This window comes from Dipodomys ordii, unplaced genomic scaffold (genome assembly GCF_000151885.1).
Source record: "Dipodomys ordii isolate 6190 unplaced genomic scaffold, Dord_2.0 Scaffold26, whole genome shotgun sequence".
NCBI lineage: Eukaryota > Metazoa > Chordata > Mammalia > Rodentia > Heteromyidae > Dipodomys > Dipodomys ordii.
The window spans coordinates 9544779-9571043 of NW_012267242.1; the positions used below are offsets into that span (position 1 = coordinate 9544779).

The 26265-nt window shown below is 36.3% G+C and overlaps 1 protein-coding gene across 2 annotated transcripts in view; it reads right to left on the minus strand.

Annotated features, from left to right (window-relative positions):
• Positions 1-2329: 2329 nt before the first annotated feature.
• Aida (axin interactor, dorsalization associated) overlaps positions 2330-26265 on the minus strand; it is a 33015-nt gene continuing 9079 nt past the window's right edge. Inside the window, exons 3-10 of one of the 2 annotated variants that reach the window (XM_013015329.1) lie at positions 18847-18900; positions 18412-18466; positions 14275-14338; positions 13925-14031; positions 9005-9127; positions 7060-7182; positions 3906-4023; positions 2330-3784 (exon numbers count right to left, since the gene is read on the minus strand). In XM_013015329.1, the coding sequence (XP_012870783.1) occupies positions 3688-3784; positions 3906-4023; positions 7060-7182; positions 9005-9127; positions 13925-14031; positions 14275-14338; positions 18412-18466; positions 18847-18900 (741 nt within the window). In that variant the 3' untranslated portion in view covers positions 2330-3687. The remainder of the gene's footprint in view (positions 3785-3905; positions 4024-7059; positions 7183-9004; positions 9128-13924; positions 14032-14274; positions 14339-18411; positions 18467-18846; positions 18901-26265) is intronic. The other variant, XM_013015330.1, reaches the window with a different exon arrangement.

Consider the following 26265-nt stretch of genomic DNA (forward strand, 5'->3'; position numbering starts at 1 on the left):
TGACGTGCTATGACCCCACAGTAAGGAAATTCCTTTTAAAAATGTTAACAGTCTACTCTTTTTCCACTACCTTGCCACTCCTTTTCAAGGAATATTAAAATGTGTCAACAATCAGACTAAATTCTATCCTAGTTTTGTACCCATTACTATATTGCTTTTAAAACAAGGTTTCTAAAAACTATCTCTTGGGCTGGAAGCCTGGCTGAAGTGGTAAGAATGGGAGGCCCTGAGTTCAAACTCAGTTACCACTAAGTAATGATAAAATAAAAATAAAAACTAGCTCTTCGGATGTCTTAATTACAATAACTTCAGCAGCATACTTTAAGAGGTTTAAGATTTAGATTAGGGGTTGGGAAGGTATCTCGGTGGTAGCACTTGCCTTGCATGCATGAGGCCCTAGGTTCGATTCCTCAGCACCACATAAGTAGAAAAAAAAAAGCTGGAAGTGGCATTGTGGCTCAAGTGGTAGAGCGCTAGCCTTAAGCTGAAGTGCTGAGGGACAGCGCCCAGGCCAAGTTCAGGCCCCACAACCAAAAAAAAAAAAAGGTTTAGATTAAATTAAAACTTTCACAATGCTAGACAATATTAATTCCATTTTTTGAAGTCCTATAAGGTAATATTATTGAAACCTAATCCACTAAGAATGCTATTCAAAAAGGAAAGAAAAGCTTCAATATGAAACAGTAATTCAGAAAACAGGATCTCTGAAAGACAAGTCAAAATTCCTAATTGAATATATGGATCCTCCATGAAAATTCAATCTTAATGAATCAACATAAAAATAATTAGCTAGGTGTTATGGTATATACTTGTAATCCCAGTATTCTGGATGTCAAAGCCAGGAAGACCACAAGTCTAGGGTAAGTTGAGCTAACAGCACGACACCATCTCAAAAAACCAAGGTCTAATGGTAAACTCAGTGGTACGGTGCTGCCTTAGCATGTGCAAGACCCTGGATTTGATTAAGAAGCACTGTGAAGAAGAAAAGCAGAAGCAGCAGAAGTCATATCTGAAAGGAAAACTTCATTTTTAACCATGAAAATTGCCACAAATACAACTTTTATATATGTGTGTGTGTGTTGACTGCTACAAAACACTGTGCAAGTTAATATAACTTCTGATGTTAATGGACTTTATTTTTCTTTTGAGATGAGTATCACTTAAGTAAGTGTATCCCAGGCAGTCCTTGAATTTGGGATCTTCCTGCCTCAAGAGTCCTGAGTGCTAACACAGGCATGTGCCACATGCTCCACTAACTTAAAACGTTAAGTGACATTTAAATAAGGCATGCTATGTAGGAAAGTAAGAAAGGTAAATTCATTTCTAAATTCAAAATCAGAATGTTTTCCCCTTTAAAGCCACTTTGATATCTATAGCTTATATCATAGGAGAATCAGCAAGACGTGTAGCTCATCTAAGTAGTTCAAAACGAACCTATAACTGCCTCTTCCTCATCCACCAACTGCACCACTTAAGCAGAAAAAGCTGCCAATGTACGGATGAGGTCAAGAACATTGCCCCCCCACCCCCCCGCCAAGTAAAATCAGACATTTCAGAAGGCACCTACACATAATTGGGTTTCAGGGCTGAGTGGCTAAAATCGTCTTTTATGAATCAGCAGTTTTTCAGCCTGAAAGAAGTTCTACTACAGTTGTGGTTATTATCCAATGCCTGACTCTCCCCCACCCCCGCCCTAACTGTTAATTAAAATAACTTAGGATGTGGGATATTCTATGCCAACTGCTTCAAGATGTTATCTTTTTTATCATTTCATTGAGTTTTGAATTAAAACTAAGTTCATCTCACAGGGTTCAATTTAGCATCTTCCAGTATGAATGAAAGGCACCTGCAGTTCATATAAACCATACTTAGGTGGATATAAATGATCACTTTGGTTATGAGGAAAGAAAATACATGAGTTTTGCTATATTTTAATATTAAGTTTTTTGTTTTGTTAATTTTTATCAAGGATTTATTTTAATATAATGGTTAAAGAAAGAAAAGTATTTCCTGCTCCCCATGCAGGAGATGAGAGTTGAAGAGACTAATAGTAAGGTTAAGGGGTTCGTTTTTAGGTCTTAAGAATAACATCAAACAAAAGGTACTAAATACTCCACAGGGTGCACAGTACCGTCAAGCACCTTAAAGTTTACATGGAGGAGACATGGTTTTTGACTGCGGAGGCGCCTTTAGCCAGAGGACCTGACAACTCGAGTTTAAGAACTGAGTGAGCAACGCAGTAATCTACCAAAGTAAATCAAGAGCTATTGTGGCCTGAATTATCTTAGCACTTGGAACTAATCCAATCAAGATGAAAGACAAGACTAAATTTGGTTGAGAATTCTTTCAGGCTCATATAGTTTTTATTAACATTCATCTAGTAAACAATTGACCTAACAGACAACTGAAAATAAGATACTAACTCTCTTGAAGTGCAAGGGTTAAAACAACTGTGATTACTTATTTAAAAAAAACACAAACATATTGACGGGTTATTACACTAGTTCAAAAATAGGCCACATACTGACACTGCATTCCCCTCATGCACTGTTCATTTAAAGGTATTAAAATATGTGGGTTCTATATTGACCCACAGAAAGCCCACCACAAATTTAATGTTCTGTGTATCAAATATCCACCTCATGTGTACTATGAAAATTTTATGCATCATTAAGCCAAAAGTAAATAACAGTAAAAAGCTGCAAATTTTCATATGGATGGATGTCAGTATATCTAAATAGGAAATAAATGGCAATCCTATCTACCTATATTAAAAAAAATAGACTATCTTTTCAGATTTTGCATACCCATCATTCTAAGAAGAGGTATGTAGGATTTCAGATTTTATGATCAATTGCCAGAAAAAGTCAGTTCCTGCAGTATCACATTAGTATTTGATTTTAGTTTATATGGTTTATGAGACATTGTAAATCCATCTAAAAGTATAATTGTTCTGAGATAGTTCCAATGTTAACCCTATAATCTATCAGGAAGAATATCAATGTGGTGTAGAAGATAGCTAATCAGCATTGACTACAAATATGCTCACTTTTAAGAGAGACAATCTGGTCATCCAGAAAAAAAAAAAATCACAGCTACAAACTGGGAAACACGCTCATCTAGGATACTTATCTGGCCAAGGCACACAAGTTCTAGTCAGAACTGTTGGTCAGGTTAAAGTTAGGCCACATTTAAGAAGCAACCTGTAAACTTCCAGATTAACCTTCCAAGGCAGTATAACAGGTCCAATTCTTCCAAAAAGTAGTTTGGTACTGTCCCACCCACCTCAAACGAGAATCTGAAGTTAAATCAAAACAGCAAATGGGAGAGAAAGTGAGCAGATGTGTAAACTCTTAGCACATTCTTATTGCTGTATTAAGTTTTGAAGATGAGCACACCTGCTACAACAGTATTGTTCCAGGAAGCAGAGTAGGCGCAATGGTATTTAGAAAATAGATTGTTAGAAAAGTAAAAACATGTTTCAAAATCTACAATAAACCTGTATCCAAAGGAGTCTAATATGTCAGTAATATGCTGAACTTTTGAGTTCTCTGGTACAGCTTTGCAAAGGGCTCCCTTGGGCACGGCTCATTTCTTGCCTGTTGAGGGGGAATATGCTACACAGAGCTATGATGGTTTCTACTGAGTGGTAAAATTCACAGATGTTCCAGGTTATTCATATCAGGATCATTCCTTGTGCAATGTTTGATGTAGATGAAGATAGAGTGGTTTCTTGGTCAACAGTTGTAATTTCTTTCGTTTAAAGTCAGTGGGTTTCTTGTATCTGTAACCACAATAGAAAGAGATTATTGTTTAGATAATTGATGTATTCTAAGGTTAAGTTTAAAAGACAAACATACCAGTAGCCATTAGAATAGTACAAATCCCACATGCACGTCACTTACAGTTCTATTACAATTGGTCCAGGTTTTATTTCATCCATCTCCATGAAAGCAAAACACTTGGTGCTGGTAAACCTTTTTTTAGGCTTGTAGTGTTTAAATTCAAAGAAGATAGCTGCACCTAAGGAATTAAAACAAACCACCTAAACCCAAGGTACCACTCTGATCACCAATAAAAAGCGTATGAATACACAATGGCTCTCATACAGGAACTACTATGAACCACTAAAGAATATAAAAAATAGGCAAGGAACATAGATTCTTGTTAAGTTTCATCAATATCCATAGATACTGTTTCAAAAAGCAATGGACAAAGTAAGCATTGAAAAATTTCTTTAAAAAATTCAAGCTTGGGGCTGAGGATGTAACTCAACAATAGAGTGCTTGCCAAGCACACAAGTCACAAAGCTGCAGGTTCTGTCTTCAGAATGATTGATGCGGGTGCATGCATGCACACACGCACACATGCGCACGCATGCACAGACACACACAAATTCAAGCCTGAATAATTTCTCTCCTCTCTGAAGCCCCCAAACTGTACATTTGGAGGCCCAGAAACCAACCATGAATAGCATACTGGTTTAGTTGTCAAATATCAACAATTTCCTACCATTTTCAGAGTTGAAAGCCCTATTATATTTGTAATTATATTTGATCAAGACAGAGCTTTGGAAGGAAAAGGCCTAAAAGCTGGCTATTCCATTGCTTCCCTCAACAATCAACTGATCAGGAGGATTTCTGGCAATTCTGCATTCCCAAAGCCCAACAGATAAGCTCTCCACCCCGCAGAGAGAAAAAAGATAAAAATAGAGAATTAACTTGTCTCACCAATGTAGCCAAGAACAACTGATTTCTATAAAAGGCATAGAAACTGACAGCAGGAAATTGGGGGTCTTGCTCAACTGGTGGCAACTTAATGCTTCCTTAACCAGAATGGTGCTGAATACTGGCTTTTAAAGAGGAGCAACAGACATGCAATACTTTTAATGATGACAAAACTCCCAAGTGATTAAAAGTCTAACAATGTTCAGAAATCTGTGTACATCCCTGGTACTTTGGTCTAAATGGAGCCCCTCACATGTCAGAGGAGAAAAAAACAGTCCCTCAAGAGACAATGGGGAGGGAGGTGTGGGGATGATGGCGTTCTTAGACATGTACTTCCTGCCTCACAGAAATGATTACAGTAGTTGGGTTATCAGTGACCAATCCACAGTACCATATCCACAGAGAAGGGTGCTTTTTCTCTTTTCCCTCCCACAGCATAGTAGAGACATTTGGTTATTAAAAAAAAAACCCTCCATTTGAAGACAGCAAATCATATTTCTTAGTCTCATCAGCTAGCAAAACCATCTCCTTTGCACAATGATTGTGTCTGAACAAATGTGGAAGTGGCATATTTAAAACAATGTAAAAGCTCTAATGTTACCATCACTTTGATGAAGTTAAAAAAATACCCTTTTTTTCTTGCTCCTGGTATGCATAGCTTTCTACTCCATGAAATTGATAAGAATGAACTAAATGTGAAATGGGAATTTCCTAGAATAACTGAGAAGCTTATAAACATGAAAGTATGTTCATTAGTATTAATATTAACTAAAATCAAGTAACTATAACTTCAAAGATAGAGAAAAGGAATACACATATTAAAATATTAACATGTAAGTCAATTTATCAGGAAAGAATATAGCATAATAAAATTGAAAAGTTAGCCCATAAAACACTTGACCTTCTCCCCTTCATATCAGGAACATTTTTCAAAGCAATGGAGACAAGTAGAAAATTTAATTTTTTTTAGTACTTTTAGGCATACTTCAATACTAAAAATGTTCAACATTATTTAATGAGTGTATTAACACATTCTTCTAACAGTGACAAGCTCTGGTACATATCAGAAAGACCAAGACAGACGGCTGAGGCTGCCCACGGTTCGACTCAGGAGATGAGCTGGGCCAACACTTGCACTTAATGAGGTTTTAGGTATGACTGCTGCTCTGGGGGCACTCAGAACCACTGTGGTGCCAGGAGCACTGTTGTTTTTTCATTTTTGCCAGTCCTGGGGTTTGAACTCATGGCCTGGGCACTGTCCATGAACCACTCTGTGCCCTACCACTTGAGCCACAGCACCACTTCCAGCCTTTTCTGTTTATGTGGTACTGAAGAATTGAACCCAGGGCTTCATGCATGCCAGGCAAGCACTCTACTGCTAAGCCACATTCCAAGTCTGTGCCAGGAGCACTGTAGATGGGTATCTGAGTGGCCAAGCACCAGATTAAGAGATGTGAAATATCAAATACTGTAATGTCAATTGCTTCAAAAGTTACTGGTCTCACCTTGTGTGTGGAGAGGGAAGGGGGGAGTTAAGTGGACAAGATAAGATATGAGACCTGTTGAAAATGGGGATTAAGAATTCAGGCCTAATTTATAATACTTCTGTGTAAATCAAAACCCACACTATTGTAATTTATTATAAAAAAACAATTAAATTATATAATTTAAAAAAAAGAATTCAAGCCTAGCAAAAGTGAAGGAGGCTCCCTTAGATATTATCTGTGCACTGGGGAGAATGAAGAGGAAATGGTCTGAGGATATTCCAAAATAATGCTTATTTGAGAAAAATCAAACATAAGTTTTTTAACTGAGAAAATTAGTAATTGTGTTATCTAGTTTATAATCACAAACACTATAATATAGTAAAGTGTTCCTTGTTAGTAAGGCCGTACTTAAATAACTTGATTTTTTTTGGTGTGTATCTGTTGACATATGAATGAGGTTATCTTGTTTTCCAGGTGCCTATTTGGTCCCTGTTTGATATTTATTTTTGCCAGATACCAGCTGTTATGTCAATATGCGCACAATCCCAAAAGAGGGCTCTGTCCATCAGAGGCCAATGAAGTTTTTTTGTTGTTATTGGTTGTGGGGCTTGAACTCTGGGCCTGGATGCTGTCCCTGAGCTCTTCAGCTCAAGGAGAGTACTCTACCATGAGCCACAGAGCCACTTCCAGTTTTCCAGTGGCTTACTGGAGATAAGTGTTTCATGGACTTTCCTGCCCAGGCAGGCTTTGAACCACGATCCTCAGATCTCAGACTTCTGAGTAGCTAGGATTACAGGTGTGAGCCACTGGCGCCTGGCTGAGGCCAATGACTGATGATTACAAACCTTTGGTTAATTTTTCAACATGCTTCTGGAGCTCAATATCCACATTAAAATGGACATATGTGTCTTCTTTTCTTGAAGCCACAGGGGTATCTTGCACAGGAGTTAAATCTATGCCATTCAAATCTAGAGAGAAACAGAAGTTTCTGCTTAGGAGCCCTGGCATTGCAGACTGCACAGTTATGTTTCCGACAAAGGCCTGGTGAGAGCTGAAAGGCAATTCTCAAGCTAACAGAACTCCCTAGCTGGTGTAGGCAGGGGTCTGGGAGCTCTTGATATCCACTGGGGTAGGTGGAGGGAGGTGAGCAGAGAGGATGAGAAACCTTATGGAGGTGAGGAAGGTTTGCCAGGGCCAGGTGGAAAATGAAGTTTGTGGAAGACAAAGCTTGATGTTTATGGTTAAAAGTTGAAAGGAAGTTTCTGCTTTCCTGGGGAATAGACTATTTAATGTGCAATAAAAATTTAGAATGTATATAATACGCCACAATGTGGTTCCTGTCCCTATTTTCCAACCTTTGCAAAGGCTTTTGAATCTAACATCAGAATCTCCCTGTAGTATTCAAGTCAAATGGACATGAGAGCTGCCAAGGAAGCTCTTTCATCAGTGAGCAAAATTATATATATAACCTAAATACTGGTTTATGTCCACAGCCACCAGATGGTATTCTAAGTTATTATGGTTTTAATTTCCTAAATCCAGAAATCCCAGTTTAGTTCAATTCAACATGGCTTCTCTAAATACTTAGTATTTATGTATTATTCAACAGAGCGTCATAGGGAACTTAAAAAGAATTTAGTATATTTATTTTAATTCTCAGAGATATTCACACAAAAAATTTCAGTTCACTATGCAAAGGTAACAATATACACATTATCATTACTTTTTATGTTTTACAGTGTATATTTCTGAATGAGCTATACAGGTTTTTTAAATGGCCTACCAAACAATGTATATTTTTCCCAATGAATACATATCTGATAATTGGTAACATCAAAAGTTAAATATCAGTTATAGTTCTGTTGGTGGTAATCTTTTTTTTTTTTTTTTTGCCAGTCCTAGGGCTTGAACTCAGGGCCTGGGCACTGTCCCTGAGCTTCTTTTGCTCAAGGCTAGCACTCTACCACTTAAGGCTACAGCACCACTTTTGGCTTTTTCTGTTTTTCTGTTTACTGAGGAATCGAACCCAGGGCTTCATGCATGCAAGGCAAGCACTCTACCACTAAGCCACATTCCCAGCCTGATAATAATCTTTACATATTAAAATCTTTTACTATGACTTAATTCCTTATTTTTATTTTTTTAGTGCCAGCCCTGGGAATTGAACTCAGGACCTGGGTTCTGTCTCTGAGCTTTTTTGCTTAAGGCAAGTGCTTTACCACTTGAGCCACAGCTACACTTCTGGCTTTATAGTGGTTAATTGGAGATAAAAAGAATCACAGACTTTCCTGCCCAGGCTGGATCTTCAGATCTCAACCTCCTGATGAGCTAGGATTACAGGCATGAGTCATAGAAACCTGGCTTCCCTTTTCTTTTAATCAATATAAAAAACTCACAGATTTGAATTTATGACTAATAAAAGAACCATTTAATTTCAGCCCATTTGTCTCAAATTGTAAGTTAAAGTAAATCATTTGCACCAACAGTACAGTTATTACTCGGTAATGATATGGTAACTTTATCATTAATGATCCAATCATTATTCTTAGTCTTTCTTTTGAGGCAGTGTCTCAGAAACAAAATAAAATTGGGTATAAGTTATAAACAGGAAAATATTTTCAGTAGATCTCTGAGAGGTGTTCAGTGGAAGAGTGGTCATCTTTTATAGGGATTTTGTTTCATTGTAGAATTAATTAATATATCATAAAAATGAAAAAGAATCCAAAAGGAGAGTAGTGCCTAGCATAAAACTTGCTGGGGGGGGAGGAATATAGATAGAATGTTATTTACCTTTTACACTAACTGTAATATAGGGATCAATACACTGCCCAGCGTCTTTTAGACCAATTTTCTCAATTCTGATAGTGAGTAACGTCATTCCAGGTTCTGATGGCAATCTAGGTAATAAAGTACCTGGCAACAGAGAGACAACCATAAATGTTAGCTCTACCAATAATTTCAGAGTAAATATTTTAACAAGCAGAAAAGATACAGACTTGCTCTTAAATAAGTAGCCAGACCTTATATATTTTAGTTTCCAAAAGTCCCAAACACTTACTCTTATTCACTTCAGAAAAATATTAAATTATAAGCAAGATAAATCTGAAATTCCATACCTCAAAACACCATATAGTAGATTTCTTAATTCAAGCTTGTTAAAAAGTCAAATTATAGTCAGGCACTGGTAGCTCATGCCTGTAATCCTGTAATTATTTAGGAGGTTGGATCTGGATATCATGGTTCAGATCTACCCTGGAAAGTCTGTAAAACTCTTATTTCCAACAAACTACCAGCATCCAGGTCCTGAATTCAAGCCCTACGATTGGCACACACACAAAAAAATTCAATTCATTCAAGGAAGTCCAATTATGAATTACTACAAAATTGATAATATACTCCCATAATACATTCCATGAACTTAAATTTTATACTTTAATATGAAGAACAAAAACAGGAAAAGCCTTTAAGACATTTGTTATACTATCCGAAAGCTTGAGAGATTTCATATCAGAGTTATTAATAAATCTTTCAGTTGCTACTAATAATATATATATATACTTTAATACTTGTGGTTAATTGTTGAATTTTAGTATAATTTTCTATTCTTTTCCTCATCCTGTATGATTGATTCTCTCAGAATTAATACTACAGAGTATCACATAAAATCCTAAGACCAATTTGTATGTTTGAAATCTTATCTATACACAAATTGAAAAATTTAAAACTAAAGGCCCATCCAGAATGAGATGAGAACTACCCCCCCTCTCCAAAATAGTATAAAATAAGAAATAACTGTAGAGTTTGTGTCTTTCAACAAGATGAAAACAAAAGCTGAAGCTGGGCACTGGTGGCTCCTACCTATAATCCTAGCTATTCAGGAGGCTGAGATCTGAGGATCGCAGTTCAAAGCCAGTCCGGGCAGGAAAGTCCATGAGACTCTTATCTCCAATTAACCACCAGAAAACCAGAAGTGACTGTGGCTTAAGTGTTAGAGCACTAGCCTTGAGCTGACGAGCTTAGGGACAGTGCCCAGGCCCAGAGTTCAAGCCCCATGACTGACCAAAAAAAAAAAAAAAAAGAGAGCAAGAGCTGATTTTAATCCAGTATGTACATAACATGTCAAACTACAGAAGGATTGCAATTTCCAGGCAGAAAAATTCATGAGATTCCATCTCAATAAAATAATCTAGCCACAGTGATTCATAATCTTCCCAGATACAGAAGACATGAACTGTCTAATACAGGCAGATCATGGTTCAGGCATGTATCAAGGTAGGAGGGCAAGACTTTATCTCAAGAATAATCATTGTGAAAAAGGGCTAGGAGTGTGCTCTATTGTATAGTGCCTGCCAAGCAAGTTCAAAGCTCCCAGTTCAAACCTTAGTACTGGTCAAACAACAACAAAACAAAAAAGGAAGTGGAAAGCATCACCTATCACCAATATACTAAACCACACAAGAAAGAATATCAGGGATTGAAGATAAGGTCAAGCAAGTACTACATTAGGATAGCAATACAGAAAAAAACAAACAAGTCAGAAGACAACTTTCAAGGACACTGGAGTAATATAAAGAGATTAAACTGAAGAATTTCTGCAAGAACTGAGATAGAAACTAAACCACAGGAAATTTATTGAATGGAATTATAGGAGAACATTTTCCATATCCAGGAAAAGACTCAGATGCATATAGAATCCTACATAGACTACCAGAAAACATCACATTATATTTCAAGTGTGAAATCTAGAGACCAAAGAGAAGATATTGAAAGCTGAAAGTGAAGAATGTCAACCTAACTTTCAAAGGTAAAAATATCAGTTTTACATTAGACTTCTTAGCAGAAACTTTTTCTTTTTTCTTTTTCTGTAGAAACTTGGAAAACTAAGAAAGCATGGGTTGACATATTTCAAGCCCTTGAGAATAAAGACGGGCCAATTAAGAGTGTTATATCCAGGTTCGTTATCTTTTAAAATCCAAGGAGAAATGAAGACAAATATAAACTATAACAATTCATAACCAGTAAGTGAGAATTGAAAACAACACTTAAAGGAATCTTTCACAGATCTCAGGAAAGAGGCAATTTCACAAAAGAAATGGAAAAAACATGTGAAAATTAGGAAAGAATACATTATGATCAATTAAAAAAAACCAGCAATCTCTAAACCTGCAAAGAGTAAAAGAAGAAAACAAATAGATACAACTCTTTCTTATACTCTCTGCTACTCCCGATCTTCTACCGCTAAATCTTTCTGAGCAACTAAACACATACCTAAAAGTAGATTAGCTGAACAGTATTTGCTCTTGGTTTTTGTTTTTTGCTATTTACTTTGTTTAAATTTACTCTTTCTCTTCCCTCCTTCTTGATCATTGGTGTTGCCCTGTTTCTTTTATATTTGTGTTATGCCTATACCTACTCATTTCCAACTTCACCTTCACTAATGTTCTGATCCTACACAACTTTTTTTTTTCCTACTTATCTTACTTCATCTACTTATTAACCTCTCCCATAGGGCTTAGCTTTCCACCCTATGTAACAAATGACATAGAACCATTCCAACAGGACTACCCTCTCTATTTCCTTACTACAATCTTGGTTAAGGAACATGAAAGCTGTTCATCAATAGAGGAATACAGACAAGGAAAGAGAAACAGACTATTGAGGGGCAGATACTTGAGGGAAGGGACTGAGCTAGCAAGGAGGATGAAGGAGGTTGGTTACCATCAAGACATAATTTACACCTATGAAACTAAAACAATGGAACCTGTAGAGATTGTGTTAGGAAGAGGGAAAAGCACTAGGGAGAGTGACTTAGGAATACATTGTAATGGTGTGGAAATGTTACCATGAAATCCTCTCGCCTATGACTAATGTAAGAAAATTAAGAAAAAAAAATCTATCTTCAGTGGTATACAACTTGTGGGTGGGGACAGGAAAGAGCAATTGGGAGAGAGTGAAGGGGTGACATTGACCAAAAAGAAATGTATTCATTACCTAACCTATGTGTCCGTAACCCTTTCTGTACATGACCTTTATCATAACAATTAAAAAAAACAGAAACATATGGAAGATGTATCATTATCTCAATTTACAGATGATGAGGAGAGGATAAGAGCCTCCACTAAATTGGCATTATGAAAGGTTATCATGTAAATGCTTTATATTTAAGGCCTTATTTAATCTTCATAGAGACGCTATAAGCTAGGCATGGTCATTTTCTCATTTCAGATAGTAATGTGTGTAGTCTAACTCAACTAGTGCCTGGCAGAAATTAGACTTCTGCTTATTCAACCCTTCACTGTTCATACTACAAATGTTTCCTCTCCAAGGAATCTTAAGAACAGTGGAATATTACTTTACTTATGAACTCATCTGAATGACACACATACGGAATTCAACTACATTGTAACGCATAGTCTATCCTAAAATTCCTCACAGTATTACAGCATCTTGCTACACTTCCTAAAGTGACCTAGTTTTCCAGAAAGAACAGTGCAGAGGCAGGTGTGGTGATGCATGCCTGTGATCTCAGCAGTCCAGAGGCTAAGGAAGAATGATCACCAGCTTGTGCTACAAAACCACACTGTTTCCAAAACCATCTTAAAAAATAGTGCACTAAGAACAGAAGAGAATAAAGAAGTAACTGTGAAAACCAAAAATTTTACCCAGGGTCCTTGTAAGATTATTTATTGAGAGGAAAGATCCTTATCAAGACCCACAAATAAAAAGGCTTGCTACATATTCGTTGTTTCCCTTAAACAAGGGAACTTAAGTAGTATATGTTTTTCCTGGTAATGATTTTAATAATCATAATTTGACTAATTAAAGGACTTAGGATAATATATATTAAAGGTACCTAGAAGTTAGCCTAGAAGACTTAACATGGCCTGTTTGTAAGGCTGGCCTGGGTTGCCATTTGGGATTTTGGATTTGAGAAAGGTTCCCTTCCTTCTCTTATAATAATACAACGTCTAAACCATTGGTGCAAATTATATGGTTTTTGGTTAATAAGTGGTTTCCTTGTGGAGTTTAGAATTTTGGCCTATGGTAGGCAGAGGGTGCTAGTATTTCACAGGAGTTGTCACTACCTGTCACTGGGGGAATGAAACACATCCTATGGAACTCCACTGGGAGCGGTCTCTTGGAAACTCATACCTGGTTTCCTCTGGACTTCACCCAAGTGCCTTTCCCCCTTGCTAATTTTGTTGTGTTTTCTCCTAATAACTCACAGCTGTGAGTACAACATACACTTAGTCTTGTGAGTCCTAGCCATTCAGTGATGATGTGGGTGGTTTTGGGGATCTCTGACACAGGTGATGTTTCTACACTATATACTTAAGTAGCTACTACCAGCAATCTGCTTAAGATTTTGTGGCCTCTTTAGGATACTAAAGCTGTGGATTTAATTCCCAAAGGCTCTGTTGGGTTGGGGTTATCAGCAAGAAGGGGAAGGATGAAATTGTTGAAATTATTTTGAAGGAAGGAGGTAGATAAGGGAGAGTAACAGAGGGGAATGACATTGTATGCATCTATGAAAATGTCGTAAGGAACTCTCTTTCCTTATACAATTACTGTATGCTAATAAAATTGTTTAAAAGAAACAAAAAAAAGACTGCAGGGCCTCTGGAGTTTTATTCTCCACTAGTGAGTAATCAGTTCCAAGTACCTTGACCTTTGATGAAATAAGAAATATTCTATCTAAGTAATACTCACCGGGAACTCGGGCAGGAAAAGAATCAGGAGACCCTGCTCCAGCACCACCTTCTTCTTCATCTTCTTCAAATTCCAAATTCTCTTCTTCACCAGGTGCTAAAATTCTTCTATTAAAAAAAACATAATAAGCTATAATGCTCAATATGTTAGTAAAGCCTCATAGCTACTCATTTTCCAGGAAAGATACTGAAGGTGTTAAACAGTTGATGTATTGGTATCAATGGCTCTATTGTAATAATTGTTACCACTAGTATCAATCATACAAATGCCATCAAAATTTGATATTAAAGAAGTATTTTTAAAAAGTTATAGATGATATAATGAGAAGACAATATGGACATTTATTTTACCTTAATGGTACAGGCTGAACATCAAATGGAAATTCTTTATTATATGTAAGAATATTCTTTAGTACTAGAATAAAAAGATAAGTAAATATAAATTCTTCCATTAATTAAAACCAAATACTGCATCTTAAATGGCTAATTTTAGTCATTTTTACTATGTATACACTCTCCCCTTCCTCCCCCCACTTCTCTTTGAAGGTCTTAGAAAATGAATTCCCACACAGTACAAGGTAGAGAAGGAGAATACCTCCTCTCTATGAGACTTAATTAATTAAGACTGACATCAAAAAAGATGACAACTGGAGAAATACATGAACACATGCTTTTCTGTCTTGAATCAATTTGCCCTCGATAGCATCCTGTAGGCCAGTCTGGTAGCAGCCAAGTTATAATTTTTGTCTTCCATTTATGATTAAATTTATTATGAAATACATTTATGTATTTACATATGTAGACACACAGAGTGGGATTTACATTCAAGAGAAGTCTTCACACATGACATTGTGTCCTGGCTATATTCTGGCACATAAGCTTAGAGAAATATGTTCTACAATGCTATTTATATCTGGAGAAATACATTAAGTATGTAATTTAGTGTCTCATTTCTGGCCTTCTGTATTCCTAGCAATTACCTGCAATCACATCAAGGCAAACTCACAGTATTAACAAGCTACCCAAAAGGGATCTGTGGTACTCAACTTATTTAACCTTTCATTTTGAAGTCCTGCAGTTTAAAGCTAAAAGAGAAAGTGTTGTCATTAGCAAAACTCAGTTGAGAGGAATTATCTGAGTGTTTGGCATATAGCTGCTACACTTAAAAAAACCCAAACACTGTCAATTGATGAAAGATCTTGTGAGACAATAGGAGAAAGAATTGAAGATTTTTATAGGAAGAGATAATAAATACCCAAGGATAGTTTATAACCTTTATAGTTACCCTTGTAAATATCTGTAATTTTTTTTCCTTTTGACAATGCTAAGTATTGAAACTAGACACTTGTGAATTCAAGGCAAGCGTTCTACCTCCAGGTCTCACCCTTGGACCTCTGTAAGATTCTCAAATTTTGTTTGTAACCAACAAACCTGCTGGAAAATAGTGACTAAATAAGAAACCAAACTTCTTTTTAGTTATTATTTTTTGTGATCTACAGTTGTAATATGTGTGTATGTGTTTTTATGACCTACAGTTGTAGTGTGTGTGTGTGTCACTGAGGATGGAACCCAAGGCCTCTCATAGGCCAGGCAAGAGTTCTACCACTGAACTACACTCCCAATCCTACAGTTGTAATCTTTCATTTAAAGGCACCAATGTGCTTTTCTCAAAATAATCTTATGCGTAGCTAGTTATAAAAGCGATGGATCATGATTCTGTTTACATAAAATGCTCAGAATAGGCAAATTTATAGACAGAAATTAAATTAGTGGTTGACTAGAGCTGGTAATTGGAGGCTTTCAGGGTGGGATGAGGAAAAATGACTGATTGCTAATGGGTATAGGGTTTCTTTTTGTGGTAATGAAAAATGTCCTAAAATAGCTGGTTATGATTACATAATTGTCAAAATACAAAAAAATAAACTATACTTTAAATGGATAAACTGTATAGTATGTGAATTATATCTCAATAAAACAAGTTGTTATGAAAATAATTTACAAAAAGAGAAAAATTATCTTATATGAAGTATTTTTACTACCTTTTTCGAAAGTCATCAAGTTAAACTGTAGGCACAAGAAAATGTGTTTAGGGGCTGGGAAGGTGGCTCAGTGGTAGAATGCTTCGCTTGCCTTGCATGCATGAGGCCCTGGGTTCGATTCCTCAGCACCACATAAGCAGAAAAAAGAAGCCGGAAGTGGTGCTATGGCTCAAGTGGTAGTGTGCTAGCCTTGAGCTGAAGAGCTGAGGGACAGCGTCCAGACCCAGAGTTCAGGCCCCACGAGCGGACCCCCCCCCCAAAAAAAAGAAAATGTGTTTATTACAAATAAAAATTTGGCCGAACGCAGGTGGCTCACACCTATAATCCTAGCTACTCAGGAGGCTGAAATTTGAGGATCATGATTCAGAGCCAGACCAGGCAGGAAAGTCCCTGAGACCCTTATCTCCAAGAAACCACCAGAAAACCAGAAATGGCGCTGTGGCTCAAGTGGTAGAACACTTGCCTTGGGTTGAAAAGCTTAGGGACAGAGCCCAGGCCCAGAGTTCAAGCCCCATGACTGACAAAAATAATAAAAATTTGTAAAACATGTTTTATTATTTGATTGACATTCTTATTTATACTGTAAATATATAAAATTTATTTTGAATATAGAAGTATATATCTTGCAACAAAAAGTTTATGAGCTGAATTATATAAAGCAACCAAAACTATTAAAATGACAGTTCAGCTGGGTGCCAGTGGCTCATGCCTGTAACCCTAGCTACTCAGGAGATCTGAGGATTGAGATCTGAGATCTGAGGATTGTGGTTCAAAGCCAGCCCGGGCAGGAAAATCTGTGAGACTCTTATCTCCAAGAAACCACCAGAAAACCGGAAATGGTTCTGTGGCTCAAGTGGTAGAGCACTAGCACTAGCCTTGAGCTGAAGAACTGAAGGACATTACCCAGGCCCAGAGTTCAAGCCCTATGATCAACAACAACAACAAAAATAATACTAAAATAACAGTTCACCATAATTCTGGCTATATGAGGAACAGTGTTCAGAAGAGACAAAATATGATAACAACTTTAGAAAAGCCACCAGAATCACAACAAATATGCTATGTGTTCTGATTTTTTTTGTTGCTTTTCTCTACTACCCAAACAATAGAAATCAGATCCCTTGCAGCTTAGACTCTGGGTTCCTCCTTTGTGGTCTCTGCCTGTAATTACATTCACAGTTCAACAGCTCAATAACAGAAGTCTACCTTTCTTGAACTTCCTATAAACAGGTTAAAAATTGGCAGTCTGGGGAATTTTCATGAATAGTCTCTTCAGTTCTTTTACTTCTTATCCAAGGCATGGAAACCTGTCCTGAGGTATCCTAGATTCAGGCCATTCAGCTACTAAGGGCTGAGGTAAAGAGTAAATAAAATATATTCTTCCCTATTTACATAAATAAGTTTAAAGTGTACAATCTACTCTCAATGGCAGAATTCAGTTATAATCTCTGTATGGGGATCCATATTGCAAACATATCTCCTAAGAGAGCATTTCTTTAAACAAGCAAGAAGGCTTTATTTGGTATTATCCTAACCACCAAAATATTTGAACTCCTTAGTTTAAGAAGTTTGTAAGAAGAGAGAAGAAATTGAGAGAAAGAGTAAATATTTTGTAGTGTTGTCTTCACAGGGAGTCTGTTGTTTCCAAAGAAACATAATGTGAATGGCATGGACAACTATAACTTTATATTCTTTATTCTACTGTAAATGTCTGTCATAGTAGGTATAGTCGTATAAAAGCCATTAAGACAAAATAAAGGCTATTCATGTATTTAGTGCCAGACCTGGGGTTTGAACTCACCTTGGGTGTTATCCCTGAGCTTTTTGGATCAAGGTAGTGTTCTACCACTTGAGCCTCAGTACCACTTCCAGCATTTGGTGATTAATTGGAGATAAGTATCTCACATACCTTCTGGTCCAGGCTGACTTCAAACCATGATCCTCAGTTCTTAGCCTCTTGATTAGCTAGGATTACAGTCATGAGCAATGGATGCCCAGCTTAGTTATTTTTGTATGCTACTACTGGAGCTTGAATTCAAAGCCTCAGGCTCTTGTTCAGCTTTAGCTCTCATGTTTAGTGTTTTACCACTTAACCCACATCTCTACTTTCAGGGTTTTTTTTTCTGGTAAATTGGAGATAAGAGCCTGTTTGGGCTGATTTTGAGTTGCAGTTCTCAGATCTCAGCATCTTGAATTGCTAGGCTTATAGGTATGAGCCACTGGTACCCAGCAAAGCTAATACATACTTCAATTAATACAACCTCATATGTTCTATAAATGAAGGTTAAAATCCATGATAGTTACTATGAATATTGTAGGAATTAAAAGAGCACCAAAAAGATCATATAGGACTACATACTAAGAGAAGCGAGTCTAATTACCATCACTGCTAGTGATAAGGAACCATTTTCCTAAAGTAGTACCACTAAAAATGTAAGATTAAACTTACTTGGTTCTAGCTTCTTCAGGTCCTCCAGTTTAAATTCTTCTTGGGACTGTGTGGACTGAATTTAAGATATGCACATTATATCTTTTTACTACAAAGATTTCAGTGTACTCTATGTTGTTTAAATAATAAGAACCAAATAGTCAAAATGAGTCTATTTCTTGACTTCAAAGTAGATAATGAAAAAAAAGTTTTTTTGTTTTTTTTTTTGCTTTTGAATTCTTGGAACGTTCAGGCTAAAAGTAACAGAAAAAAACTAAAGTTATATCTTTTATTTCTAAAGCTTACAAAATATAAGTGATATAATTTAAGCATGAGTTCAATGGATGAATTCTTATTGCTATAGAACCCTAATAGCGTTTTGGGCACTAATGTCTATAATGTTTTATCAAAATAATTATTCTTCTTGTGTTAGAAAAAGAAAAACAAAATATCTACCTGTAAAGCTGCACTTCGCAATTCCAAGCATGTTGCAATTTTGCCTATGGTTTTCTGTAGGAAAAAAAGTTATAATTACAAAATTATTATAATTGCCTGTAGTTACAATCAAGTTAATTTTTGTTTTGTTTTGTTTTTGGAGTCGGGGGGGGGGTCGGTCATGGGGTGTGAACTCAGGGCCTGGGCACTGTCCCTAAGCTTTTTCACTAAAGGCTAGCGCTCTACCACTTTGAGCCACAGTACCACTTCTGGTTTTTAGTAGTTAGTTGGAGATTAAGAGTCTCACAGACTTTGTTGTTCGGGCTGGTTTTGAGCCGTGATCCTCAGATTTCAGCCTCCTGAGTAGTTAGGATTACAGGCATGAGCCACTGGTACCTGGCACAAAGTTAATTTAAACTGACAAAAAGGTCTATAATGCATTTGAACAAGTTAAATCTTATTTCTACCACCTTGCAGACTTTAGAGAAATAGGAGACAAAGGACTGAGGAAGAGACATTGAACTTGTATTCTCTTCTGATCTCTCATGACACATCAATTCTAAGTCAAGTTTGCATTGGTTAACAACTTTGGGTACAACTTAAAGAGCAATGAATACAACTGTTATGAAAAGGCATATGGAGGTTCCTCAAAACAGACCTACTACACAATCCAGCAGTTCTACTCCTAGGTATATTAGGCAAAAACAAATGAAATCAGTATGTCTGAAGAGACATCTATACTCTCACACTCATTGGCAATACAACTGCCATAAAATGGAAACAATTAAAGTGCCTATCAACAGATGAATGGATAAAGAAAATATGTACACTTATACAATGGAACACTATTCAGCCAGTATCTAAAAAAGAAATCCCAACATTTCCAAAAATAGAGATGGAACTGGAGATGATTACATTAAGTAACAAGTCTTAAGAGGTTGCAGAAGAATGGAGGGAACGAAGATTGAATAATGGGTACTAGTACTAGTTACAGGTAGAAAGCAGCACAAAGTCTGGTGTGCCACAGCACTGGATGACTCTGAATAACAATGTACATTTCAAAATGTAATAAATTTTTGGAAGTTGTTAATATAAGGAAAAGATAAACCACTGAGTAATGTTTAACTTGATTGAAATGTTAAACAATGTATTCATGTGTCAAAATATCATTGTCTCATTCATACACTTATTGTTTTTAATCTATCAGTTAAAAAGTAATTTAGAAATAATAACAAGAAACTTTCTAAAAAGAAAACAATGAAAGAGAACTTCTTAACATGTTCCCTCCCAAACTTCATGTGTTTTCCTCCATAAAGCCTGAAATGAACCAAAAGATTTAAATGCACAGTAGTGTGATACTTTTGATGGTATTAAGGAAAACCAGTACTTATAATGGACAGTAGCAAAAATGGATGTTAATGGTAGGTTATAGTCCTTGCCTTTAATAAGCTAATTTCTTTTATTACATGAGAAAAGACACATACAGAATCAAGTAATGGAAATCAAAGACACTCATTTCTATAAAATTCAACAAAGTCCTTCTATTTACATATACTAAACAGAGTAAGATTTAGTTTTAGGAATTAAATCCCAAAGACTAGAAGGATTTCTAAAATTTAAGGAGGTTAGAAAACTGTCAGGGTTTCAAGCTCAAGCAGAATAGGTAAGAAAAGTAAACTGATCATCTAGGAATCTGTAACTGTTTTACCAGTAGGTACATGGGAGGTTTCTGAACAGGACTTGGTTAGATTTGTCATTAATGAAGACTATTGTGAACTGATCTGATTGTGTACTATTCATGATCCCAGCTATTTGGGAGTTTGAGGCAGGAGGGACAATTCAGGACCAGCCTGGAAAACAGCAAGATTATCTCAAAAATAGGAGAAAAAAAAAGGAGACTGTCATCAGAAAAGTATACAAAGCAGATATAGGAAGAGATTAATAAAATAAATGATCAGGGCAGGCAGCTGAATTTTACATTTTCCAAAAAAGGTATTTCTTAGATGTTGTTAGAAACAAATCCTGACTAGTAAAGTATGTATCTACAATGTTCTCAATGCCTGACCAATGGAATCTTCCAAAAAAATGGCATATTTTTCTAACTGTATTGATAAAGTTGCAAAAGATCAGTAAACTGGACTTGGTAGGTTTCTCATTGGTTATTTTTTCTGGGCGGTAAATGAGTGGTCAGGTAGTAGGGCAAGTACAGCATCTATAAAAACAGCTGGACAGCAACTCAAACCAAACCACTAGTAGCAAGATATACTCCCCAGCCAAGGAATAAGGAACAACATTTAACCATATCTACAACATTTAAAAATTCTGCTTAATTCAAATTTAAAAGTTTATAAAATGCCCAATTTTATTCCAAAAATTTGCATGAGGAGATTACATCTGAAAATTAATTTGTACATACTAAATGCAAAAAGTATTTAATATACTCCTAGACTTATCACCCTCTGAAACATCTGTTCTGTATATCAGTATTTTCTTCATAAAATATAATATCCTCATATACATCACTTAATTTTGACAACACTAGTAAATAATTTTAAGCATAAATCTGTAAATCTAATAATAATATGATGTTGATGGCAGAGACTATTGAGTATTTACTAACAGGCCCTCTTAAGTGATTTACAAACATTCATTCATTTAACCCTCATGATAACCCTAAGTAAGATGCAAGCATTTTATTGGTGTGAAATCTGAAGAACTGAGAAGATCTAAAACTCATCCTCAACACAATGCCTTCTATATAACATACTAAAACATACAACAAAGTTTACAGTTATATTAATGTTATCTTACTGTTTTAAAATGGATTTTAAAAAAAGAATTTTACGTGTTAAAACATATCAATGAATTAATCTTTGAAACTAATAGCTAACATCTTTTCTTTCTTTACCACAAAATCCATTTAATTGCATACTTTAAATACATTTTAGCATAACAACTATAAGCCTACTAATAAACTATTTTATATTTAGGCATTTCTTCAAGTTAAGCAGAAGCAAAAGCTTTGTAGACAGAAATGTACTCAACTATGGCAAAATACCAAGAGGCATTATTCATAGCTATTTTAAGGAACCACACCCAACTTCAGTATTAAAAAAGGAATGAAACACTATCATTGCAGCAGCGGCAATAACTTTTAAAACATGTAGAATTTTTCAATGCCAAAATCAAGTGCTTGCTACTGAAATATTTTCACATTTCTTAGAAGTAAAAATGATCAAGAAGCTCAAGTTCACACATACCAGGGGGAACAAGCCTAAGTACTGACTACTAATTAACATGCATTAAGACGAAGTACAAGCCACCTATGATCTTATCGCCGGGGTGGTAGGCAGAAGGACTGTAAGTTCAAGCCCAGCCTAAGGTAGTCAGACTGATGAAAAAAAAAGTTTAATTTTAGGAAAACTTAAAAGTTTAACAATTCATTTAAATCAATCACTCATATATAAAGTGATACAGAAATAGAAAACAAAAATTTTAAATATGGGTTATTTTATGTAGGCATTGCTAGGGAAATTGACAGCTCAAAAAAATCAGCTAAGCCGGGCACTGGTGGGTCACACCTGCAATCTTAGCTACTCAGGAGGCTGAGATCAGAGAATCCCAGTTCAAAGCCAGCGTGGGCAGGAAAGTCTGTGAGACTCTTATCTCCAATTAACCACCAGAAAACCAGAAGTGGCACTATGGTTTAAGTCGTAGAATGCTAGCCTTGAGGTGAAGAGCTCAGGGACAGCACCCAGGCCTAGAGTTCAAGCCCCACAACTGGAAAAAAAAAATCAGCTAAAGGAAAAGACAAAATCAAAGTAGATAAAGAGTTGAATTAACTTTGGGAAAATGTATTGAACTTTACATAAGAATAAATAAGTTAAAAAACATGGAGTAGTATAGTTTCATGTAATCCAGATTTAATTTAAATAGGCTTCTATCTGGCTGGAAAGGGAGGTGGAGTTAGAAAAGGGCAGGGTTGGGGGCTGGGAATATGGTTTAATGGTAGAGTTCTTGCCTAGTATGCATGAAGCCCTGGGTTCGATTCCTCAGTACCACATAAGCAGAAAAGCGGGAAATGGAGCTGTTTTTCAAGTGGTAGAATGCTAGCCTTGAGCAAATGAAGCTCAGGGACAGTGCCCAGGCATGAGTTCAAGCTCTGGGACTGGCCAGAAAAAAGAGGGGAGGGACAGCGGTTCTGATAAAATGCAAAACAAGACTATAATGACTAGAATATAGCTGGAATTCTCATTACTACCCAACAAAAATTAACTCAAAACAGAGGAAATCTTTTTAAGTGTTATAAGACAAGATGTTCTTCTCTGTCCAGAAACTTACATGAGAAAATCTACTACACCAAAGTAGGGAGGGAATTCAATGGAGTGAAAGCTCTTGGCATCTTTTTTGCTGGCTACCAAACCCAGTTGTTATAATGACAAGACTATTGAGAACGGAAATGAGTTAAATGAACTCATCATGAAGATAATCTATTAAGAAACATAAACTTACTCTAAACCAGAATTTGAAGACATTAAGAATAAAAACTAGGAAGTGGCGCTGTAGCTCAAGTGGCAGAATGCTGGCCTTGAGCTGAAGAGCTGAGGGGCAGTGCTCAGGCCCAGAGTTCAAGCCCCACGACTGACAATAAAATAAATAAATAAATAAAAACTAAATATAAAAATTTACAGTAAACCCCATTAGTAAGACTAGTTGTTCTTTACATTTAAAGTAAATATAATAAACACATAGCTATTCAAAACTTATGTTAATAATCTAGTATCTAACAATAAATGTACCCATCAAATATCTTTGAGAACTCTCTGTGAACTAGAAAGAAAAAATGTTTCATAATGTTTCATAAAGAATCTTGGCATAAGCCAGGCACCAGTGGCTCACGCCTGTAATCCTAGCTACTCAGGAGGCTGAGATCTGAGGATCATGGTTCAAAGCCAACCCGGGCAAGAAAGTCCATGACACTCTTACCTTTAATAAACCACTAGGAAAAAAAAAATGGAAGTGGATCTGTGGCTCAAGCTGTAGAGCGCTCATCTTGAGCTGAAGAGTGCAGGGACAGTCCCCAAGCCAAGAGTTCAAGCCCGATGACCAACCAAAAAAAAAAAAAAAAAAAAAGAATCTTGGCATGGTGGCAAATACTTTTAATCCCAGCTATTTGGAGGCAGGAGTAAGAACATCGGTGAGACCCTAGCTACAAAACAACTAAAGCAAAAAATAAAACAAGAGGGCAAGAGAGAAAATAAAGTACTTTATTTATTTATAGTTTTTAGTTCGAAAGGTTGGTACTGTTAAGGTTAAGTGTGGTGGTGCACACCTCTATTTTCAGCCACTTAGAAGGCAGCTCTTAGTTCAAAGTTAGCTGGGACAAAAAGTCAGAGAAAAACCACCTTTACCAACAAGTAGAGTGTGGTGGTACATGCATATAATCTCAGCTATGTGGGAGATATAAGTAAAAGAATCACAGCAGAAGACCAGCCCCAGGCAAAAAAACTTGACCTTGTTTGGAAAAGTAATTGAGAAAAAAAGTCCTGGAGATATGGTTCAAATAAACATCTAAACATCTATCTGGCAATCTGGAAGCCCTGAGTTTTAATTCCAACACTAGAAGAAAAAAAAAAAAAAGAATGCTACTATTATCAAAACACAGAAGAAAGCAAAAGCATACAGAATACAATTCAAAATAAAAAACTAGTTAAAAATGAGGTAATAAGCAGTCTCCATTTTTCTTTCTTTCTTTTTTTTTTGGGGGGGGGAAGGAAAATAATTTGAGACTTGTGTCTGCCTTATTTACCAAACATAGCATTTCATTAATTTTGTGACAACAGTTTTTACTAAAATTTCTCATGCTCTTCAGAACACTAGACTCAATGAAATCTTTTATAAATGGAAGAGGGGAACTTCCAAAAGCAAGTTTTAAAAACATTTAATACTCAAACCCTTTCTGGATTTTCTAAGCATTTTCTAGGTTGGAACCTCTAAAATCTTTTGCCCTAAATGACATTCAACAAAGGCGTTATGTCAGTCTGAGCTTTCTGGTCTTTTGTGAATGTATCACTTATATTTTTCAAGGAAACGAAGCTCTTAAATGCCTATAAGTTACTGCACATACTGTATATATTGAATAGTTCTAAGAACAATAGTCAGGCACAAGTATTCGTTGGAATCACAACTAGCAGATACATTAGCTCTGAAACAAGGATTATAAATACAAACCTCAGAAATCAGGAAAGGAGGTAAAACTACTTCAAAGGCAAAGGTCATTAGAAGTTTAGGGGAAAGATACCTTTGAAGGTCATCTTATATATAAAGAAATTCAAGCCCAGAGCCATAGCCAGAATTTAAGACTCTAGTCTTCCATCTCCAGATCTCAGCTCTCACCTCTATGTCTCCCAGTCCTTTGGGAATACTAGATCTGGTGGTATTTAAAAGATAAGCCATGTGGCTACTAAGGAATAGCTATATATTAGAGAATACATAGCATTCATTATTAAACACCAGCTTTGCCTTCAGAAGGTTAAAGACAATTACAAAACAGTTAAACTTGTTTTTTAGTAAAATAATATGAAGGACTCATCCTGATGGTATATATATTTTCAAAAATATAAAAGTTTTACTACAATGTTAAAGACTTAATGCTGGGTATTGATGACTCATGCCTGTAATCCTAGGAACTCAGGAAGCTGAGATCTGAGGATCATGGTTTGATGCCAGCCCAGGCAGTAAAGTCTATGACACTTATCTCTAATTAATCACTAAAAAAGCTGGAAGTGGATATGTGGCTCAAATGGTAGCGTGCTGGCCTTGAGCAAAAAGCTCAGGGACAGTAACCAGGCCCTGAGTTCAAGCCCCAGGACTGATATGAGTAACACAGACACAAACACAGAAAATGACTTGATGTATATTATACGATGTCTCTTTCTTCTCTCCCTCTCTCTCTCTCTCTCTCTCTCTCTCTCTCTCACACACACACACACACACACACACACACACACACACACACCACACAGACTTGGTTGATAACAAGCTACATTGATGATATTTTTAAAATTTTAGTGTGCTTTGGATAGTAAATCATCTCTGAGGTCATGTGACTCATAGGTCCTATTCATACTTTGCAAGAGATAATGAAGACAAAGCTCATAAAGTAACTTATAGTGAATAGGTGACTGAAACATGGGCTCTTGGAACTAAAGGTGTGGCTCAAGTGGTAAAGCACAAGCCCTGGGTGAAAAAGCTGCAAGAAAACTTGAGACCCTGTAATTAAGCCACAGTAATGAAACAAAAAAACAAAATTTGTTCAACCACTTTGGAAAGCAGTATGGAGGTTCCTGAAAAGACTTCACATAGAGCTCCCCTATGACCCAGCAATCCCACTTTTGGGCATTTACCCAAATGTTTACAAACAAGACCATACTAAAGCTA